At 44.7% G+C, this 7,501-nt stretch overlaps 1 protein-coding gene across 6 annotated transcripts in view; it reads right to left on the bottom strand.

Moving 5' to 3' along the window:
* Positions 1–6,456, bottom strand: part of LOC110510748 (nuclear protein MDM1) — a 37,376-nt gene extending 30,920 nt beyond the window's left edge. For 3 of the 6 annotated variants that reach the window (XR_005036238.1, XR_005036239.1, XM_036945391.1), the window contains exons 1-5: positions 6,352–6,455; positions 5,511–5,619; positions 3,532–3,833; positions 3,106–3,246; positions 931–1,113 (exon numbers count right to left, since the gene is read on the bottom strand). Coding sequence is in view for 4 of the 6 variants with exons in the window: in XM_036945391.1 (XP_036801286.1) it covers positions 931–1,113; positions 3,106–3,246; positions 3,532–3,833; positions 5,511–5,619; positions 6,352–6,369 (753 nt within the window). In the remaining 2 variants the exon portion in view is untranslated. Of the gene's footprint in view, positions 1–930; positions 1,114–3,105; positions 3,247–3,531; positions 3,834–5,510; positions 5,620–6,351 lie in introns of all 6 variants that reach the window. The other 3 variants (XM_036945392.1, XM_036945393.1, XM_036945394.1) reach the window with 2 other exon arrangements.
* Positions 6,457–7,501: the final 1,045 nt, after the last annotated feature.

The following is a 7,501-nucleotide window of genomic DNA, read 5'->3' as shown; positions in this document are numbered from 1 at the left end:
GTATTCCTCTTTCATATTGGACGTGCTAGGTGTTCATTGTATTCCTCTTTCATATTGGACGTTCTAGGTGTTCATTGTATTCCCCTTTCATATTGGACGTGCTAGGTGTTCATTGTATTCCCCTTTCATATTGGACGTTCTAGGTGTTCATTGTATTCCCCTTTCATATTGGACGTTCTAGGTGTTCATTGTATTCCCCTTTCATATTGGACGTTCTAGGTGTTCATTGTATTCCTCTTTCATATTGGACGTGCTAGGTGTTCATTGTATTCCTCTTTCATATTGGACGTTCTAGGTGTTCATTGTATTCCTCTTCCATATTGGACGTTCTAGGTGTTCATTGTATTCCCCTTTCATATTGGACGTTCTAGGTGTTCATTGTATTCCTCTTCCATATTGGACGTTCTAGGTGTTCATTGTATTCCTCTTTCATATTGGACGTTCTAGGTGTTCATTGTATTCCTCTTTCATATTGGACGTTCTAGGTGTTCATTGTATTCCCCTTCCATATTGGACGTTCTAGGTGTTCATTGTATTCCTCTTCCATATTGGACGTTCTAGGTGTTCATTGTATTCCTCCAAGGGTTTTTTTGAAATGTCAATAAACAGAGAAAAACCTTGCTAGTCTATGTCCTTATGTATCCTGATCTTCCCAGAAATCAGTGACAACTACTTGTTATAAGTAAGTAGGGCTATCTGCTTCCTTATTGAAATACAAAAGGTACCGTTGAAGATATTGCCAACGCTGGGAGTATTATATATTGTGGCCTAATCTTGGCACCCAGAATCAGATCATGTTTGAGTGCTGGTCTCTGGCCGGCTACGACACACGTTCGTAAAGTCTGTTCCATAAGAGGTTGATTAAATCGATTACCAGATCAAAGATTGAGTTGTAGTGTGGCGTGTGGACTGACTGGAACTCGGAAGTACCTTTGATGCTTTCTCGGGTGAAACGTTCTCTCTCTGGAACGGAGGCACCTGGTCTACGTCGCTGCGTAGCCGTGGTCCTCTGGGAGGAGGAGAGGCTTTAAAGTTCCTGCTGTACTCGCTCTCCAACACCACCACCGGGTTAGACTTGAAAGGAGGGATGGAACGGTGGCTGGTGTACAGCATCTGAAGAAGAAGACCATGCAAGGAAATATACTGTAACTGTCATAGTTGATTCATACTCAAATACTCTGCTACCATCTACTGGCTGTTTGACCAAACAGCATCTCTGCTCCACAGCTTGGGTAGATTGCCTACCTCTCAAACTAGTCATTTCGTTTTGACAACCAGACCCTAGGCAACACACTGACTGACGTCTGGTTTCAATGATGGACTCTTTTGGCATAGAGGAACTACGTCACTTCCTACGTCACTTCCTACGTCACGACTTTATCCTCTTGAATAAAATACTAAATAGTAGCTAGCAAGATGGACATCACAGAGGTTATAGTTCGCAAGTAGATACCTACTCAGGTTGTACAACTGAATGCCTTCAACTGAAATGTGTCTTCCTCATTTAACCCCACCCCTCTGAATCAGAGAGGTGTGTCTTCCTCATTTAACGCCACCCCTCTGAATCAGAGAGGTGCGGGAGGGGGGGGGGGGGGGGTGCTGCCTTAATCAACATCCACATCTTTGGCACCCGGGGAACAGTGGGTTAACTGCCTTGTTAACCCACTATTTTAACCTTGTCAGGTTACTGGCCCAACGCTCTAACCACTAGGCTACCTGCCGACCCAGTAGCTAGTTTACATCAACTACCTCAACTAAAACCACGGTAACGTTTGGTTTTAAATCACAGCGTTTTGGCATGTCCGCCTCGTGATTTGTTATGAGAGTCCCCAGAACTGCCCCCCCCCCTTATCGACGTAGGTAGTGATGTAGTTCCTCTAGGCCAACAGACCCTCATTAAAACCAGGTCCTAGTCACTGTGTTGTCTACGGTCTGGTTTTCAGAAGACTCCCTCATTAAAACCAGGTCCTAGTCACTGTGTTGTCTACGGTCTGGTTTTCAGAAGACTCCCTCATTAAAACCAGGTCCTAGTCACTGTGTTGTCTACGGTCTGGTTTTCAGAAGACTCCCTCATTAAAACCAGGTCCTAGTCACTGTGTTGCCCTCGGTCGGGTTTTCAACAGACTCCCTCATTAAAACCAGGTCCTAGTCACTGTGTTGTCTACGGTCGGGTTTTCAACAGACTCCCTCATTAAAACCAGGTCCTAGTCACTGTGTTGTCTACGGTCGGGTTTTCAACAGACTCCCTCATTAAAACCAGGTCCTAGTCACTGTGTTGTCTACGGTCGGGTTTTCAACAGACTCCCTCATTAAAACCAGGTCCTAGTCACTGTGTTGTCTACGGTCGGGTTTTCAACAGACCCTCATTAAAACCAGGTCCTAGTCACTGTGTTGTCTACGGTCGGGTTTTCAACAGACTCCCTCATTAAAACCAGGTCCTAGTCACTGTGTTGTCTACGGTCGGGTTTTCAACAGACTCCCTCATTAAAACCAGGTCCTAGTCACTGTGTTGCCCTCGGTCGGGTTTTCAACAGACTCCCTCATTAAAACCAGATCCTAGTCACTGTGTTGCCCTCGGTCGGGTTTTCAACAGACTCCCTCATTAAAACCAGGTCCTAGTCACCGTGTTGCCCTCGGTCGGGTTTTCAACAGACTCCCTCATTAAAACCAGGTCCTAGTCACCGTGTTGCCCTCGGTTGGGTTTTCAACAGACTCCCTCATTAAAACCAGATCCTAGTCACTGTGTTGCCCTCGGTCGGGTTTTCAACAGACTCCCTCATTAAAACCAGATCCTAGTCACTGCGTTGCCCTCGGTCGGGTTTTCAGGACTAACTAGTAATGGGGCAGAATGGGTGACCAACCCTGGGTTCAGGGTGTAACATGAATCAGTGAATCTTACTTAATAGGTGTGCATTGGGCCCCTCTATGACCAGGAAATGCCCACACATGTCAAATGTGTGACTATCAGGGCTTTAACGTGGATGTGTTGGCGTTCAGAAAAGACGAGGATATAAGTGGAACATCAGGGCTTTAACGTGGATGTTATGGATGTTTGGGGTTGTATACGTTCAGACAAGACAAGGATATGAGTGGAACGACTAACACCTGCTCTGCAGCCAGCAGCGGGGAGGCGTGGCCAGCTACAGGTGTCTTCCACGGAAACTGTTTCCTGTACTCCGAGTTCTGTAGTCCGGTCCTCTGTCCAGACGACTTCAGCCCTGCCTTCCTCCTCAACACGTAGTCGACCTGGAATCACATTTCTCACTTCACTACACAGGTCACCAGTAATAACTCACTGTGCGGTCATTGTAAATACGAATTTGTTTTTAACTGACTTGGTTAAATTTAAAAAATGAACTGTCTGCTGCACAGGCCACAGGGCTGCTTAGAAGGCCTGGGTCAAATACGTGTGTCAAACGATCCTTTCAAATACATTGATTTAGTTTTCCTGGTACAACGGAGCCAATAGAATAGTCTCAAAAGTGCAAGCTAAATCGAGAACATGCAGAAATATATAACAACCATTCTCACCCCGTTGAAAGCTTGGTCCTGTCTCTCTACAGTAGCCAGGGGGCTCCGGGTGTGAGTCTGGCCCTGGAGAGTGGTCGGGCCTCGTTGGGGGTCCCCTGGAGGAGGGGGACCCCTAGGGGCCAGAGGGGTGTGGACTCTCTCTGGGGTAGGAGCCAGGGGAGAGGTACCAGGTCTGGGGGTCTCATCTCGTCTCTGTGAGGGTTCTGTAGTGATGGGGTTCCATTGGAAGGAGCTGGACACCTGGGGCGTGTGGGAGGAGGGCACCTTCCTCTTGGACAGAAACTGAGGCTCTCGACTGATACCTGGTGTAATATGAATGACAGAGAGATGATAGTTTCTCTACTGATACCTGGTGTAATATGAATGACAGAAGGACAGATGATAGTGTCTCTACTGATACCTGGTGTAATATGGATGACAGAAGGAGAGATGATAGTGTCTCTACTGATACCTGGTGTAATATGGATGACAGAGAGATGATAGTTTCTCTACTGATACCTGGTGTAATATGAATGACAGAAGGACAGATGATAGTGTCTCTACTGATACCTGGTGTAATATGGATGACAGAAGGAGAGATGATAGTGTCTCTACTGATACCTGGTGTAATATGGATGACAGAGAGATGATAGTTTCTCTACTGATACCTGGTGTAATATGAATGACAGAAGGACAGATGATAGTGTCTCTACTGATACCTGGTGTAATATGGATGACAGAAGGAGAGATGATAGTGTCTCTACTGATACCTGGTGTAATATGGATGACAGAGAGATGATAGTGTCTCTACTGATACCTGGTGTAATATGGATGACAGAAGGCCAGATGATAGTGTCTCTACTGATACCTGGTGTAATATGGATGACAGAGAGATGATAGCTTCTCGACTGATACCTGGTGTAATATGGATGACAGAAGGACAGACGATAGTTTCTCTACTGATACCTGGTGTAATATGGATGACAGAAGGACAGATGATAGTGTCTCTACTGATACCTGGTGTAATATGGATGACAGAGAGATGATAGCTTCTCGACTGATACCTGGTGTAATATGGATGACAGAAGGACAGATGATAGTGTCTCTACTGATACCTGGTGTAATATGGATGACAGAGAGATGATAGTTTCTCGACTGATACCTGGTGTAATATGGATGACAGAAGGACAGATGATAGTTGACCATGTGACTCAGGTGGTAGAGCACGGTTCTTACAAAGCCAGGGTTGTGGGTTCTATTCCCACGGAGGACCAGTATGATAATGTATTCACTCACTACGACTAAACTGTAAATAGTCAAATAAGAATAGTAGAGCTGCGCTCAGTGTTTTAAAGATGAAGATGCACAACAGGAATATGAATGATGTGTGATATGTTAACTTGGCATATTATACTGTTACCCGTCATATAGACCCCTTTCTGTTTTTGCAAAGATTGCTGCAGGAAGTGCAATACACGCAAGCTCGTGACAGAACGAACACACAAAAACACACCTCTATTTACATGTTGTTTATGAGTGCTTTTCACACTACGTTTGGATTATAACTGGATTTTAAGGCTTGTATATGAATGTCCTGCTTAATATAATGTGTGTGTGTCATCATCGCAAATTCGACTGCATTATACTTCTATTTAAAAACACTTGAACTTCAACCAGTAAAATGTCTCTTAGTCTAGCTTTCGCTACATGCTACAGTATGTCAATGAGCGTTAACATTCTAGCCAACACCTACCGCATCCAAAATAGTTATTTATCAAAGTTCACATCCAAATATAATCTTAGCGACTGTTCAAGCAAGAATCAAAACATCATTGTAAGATGATAAGAACCTAAAAAGTTATTTTGTTTAGAAGTAATAAAAACATTCAGGCTATGTTGAAGGGGCGCAGATGGCGACCAAGAGTCGCGTGCATCTGTGCGTGACGTCAGTGTGTCGTGTACTGAAAAAGGGTCTATATCAATCAATCAATCAATCTTACCCATCTGGTCAGATCGAAGTCCAGCTAAGCGCATCCGTCGCTGAGGAGAGCCGCTTCTGGAGCGGGTAGCGACTCGGTCTTTAAATTTCTTCTTGTACTCACTGATGCCCTGTGCATGGGAGTATCCAAAACATTAGTAAATAGCATAGGAATACATGACTTACTATGTTGTTTAAGTGGGAGATATTTAGCAAATAGCATGCCTTTAAAAGGACTGTAAGCATCATGCATGCACAGACGTTTGCATGATTCGTGTTGGTCAGATGTTTCCTAGGAAACCGATTGGCTGCATTCGTTTGAATGAAATCTGTGAACTGAGTTTGCAGCTACAGGCATATCTAGCAAGTGTACAGCTGTCTAGGTCACAGTTTATAAACCATACTGTACCACTGTCTTTATCTAGGCTGATTAATCATACTAACGCAATAAACCACGTATCTCTATGTATCAATAAAAACAGGAAATAGCCACTGGCAGCTAGTTTACATGAGCTTATCCGCTCTATACCATTGTAACGTGTTAGGAAACACTTAGCTAAACCAAGCTAATAACCGACACCTTGGACGTGGGACTTGGTTGTTTCCCCGTCTAGATAACTATACCCGCAGTCGTCGAAGATGGTTTATCCGATGTAATCGCAATGCACGATGTTAATAAACTAAACATTGTATTTGTGCGAATGAAACAATGTTTCCGTTTTCTCGTATCAGTCGAAACCTCTTCACCTCACTCAGGCGGTGACCCAGATTACTGGACGTGGTTGTTTCAAAAACACTGCGCTAACCAAAAGCCAAGAGTTGAATTTCTATACTCGTTCAATTTAAAAAGTAAATGTGTTTACCTTGAAATGTAGTGGCATTGTTATGTTGGTTAAAATTCTACAGGTGTTTGCGAGAACTGTGTCTGTGTTTTCCAGCTATGTTGTTATTGTTGTGAGGTGAAGTTACAAGGTATCTGGACGGTTACAGCAGCGGCTTTAAGTTGCCTTGGCAAAGCGTCGACCTGCGCATGCGTGATCAAACCCGTTGTCATTTAGAGGGGCTGATATCTAGTAGCTGTGTCAGACCTATGCTTAGAGGGGTTGATATCTAGTAGCTGTGTCGACATGTGTCAGACCTATGCTTAGAGGGGTTGATATCTAGTAGCTGTGTCGACATGTGTCAGACCTATGCTTAGAGGGGCTGGTATCTAGTAGCTGTGTCAGACCTATGCTTAGAGGGGTTGATATCTAGTAGCTGTGTCGACGTGTGTCAGACCTATGCTTAGAGGGGCTGGTATCTAGTAGCTGTGTCAGACCTATGCTTAGAGGGGTTGATATCTAGTAGCTGTGTCGACGTGTGTCAGACCTATGCTTAGAGGGGTTGGTATCTAGTAGCTGTGTCAGACCTATGCTTAGAGGGGCTGATATCTAGTAGCTGTGTCAGACCTATGCTTAGAGGGGCTGATATCTAGTAGCTGTGTCGACATGTCAGACCTATGCTTAGAGGGGCTGGTATCTAGTAGCTGTGTCAGACCTATGCTTAGAGGGGTTGATATCTAGTAGCTGTGTCGACATGTGTCAGACCTATGCTTAGAGGGGCTGATTTCTAGTAGCTGTGTCGACATGTGTCAGACCTATGCTTAGAGGGGCTGATATCTAGTAGCTGTGTCAGACCTATGCTTAGAGAGGTTGATAACTAGTAGCTGTGTCGACATGTGTCAGACCTATGCTTAGAGGGGCTGGTATCTAGTAGCTGTGTCAGACCTATGCTTAGAGGGGTTGGTATCTAGTAGCTGTGTCAGACCTATGCTTAGAGGGGTTGATATCTAGTAGCTGTGTCGACATGTGTCAGACCTATGCTTAGAGGGGTTGATATCTAGTAGCTGTGTCGACATGTCAGACCTATGCTTAGAGGGGCTGGTATCTAGTAGCTGTGTCAGACCTATGCTTAGAGGGGTTGATATCTAGTAGCTGTGTCGACATGTCAGACCTATGCTTAGAGGGGCTGATA

Source organism: Oncorhynchus mykiss, chromosome 15 (assembly GCF_013265735.2).
Source record: "Oncorhynchus mykiss isolate Arlee chromosome 15, USDA_OmykA_1.1, whole genome shotgun sequence".
NCBI classification, from domain to species: domain Eukaryota; kingdom Metazoa; phylum Chordata; class Actinopteri; order Salmoniformes; family Salmonidae; genus Oncorhynchus; species Oncorhynchus mykiss.
Note: the sequence above shows the minus strand (reverse complement) of the source record. Positions and strands in the feature narration are given on the sequence as shown.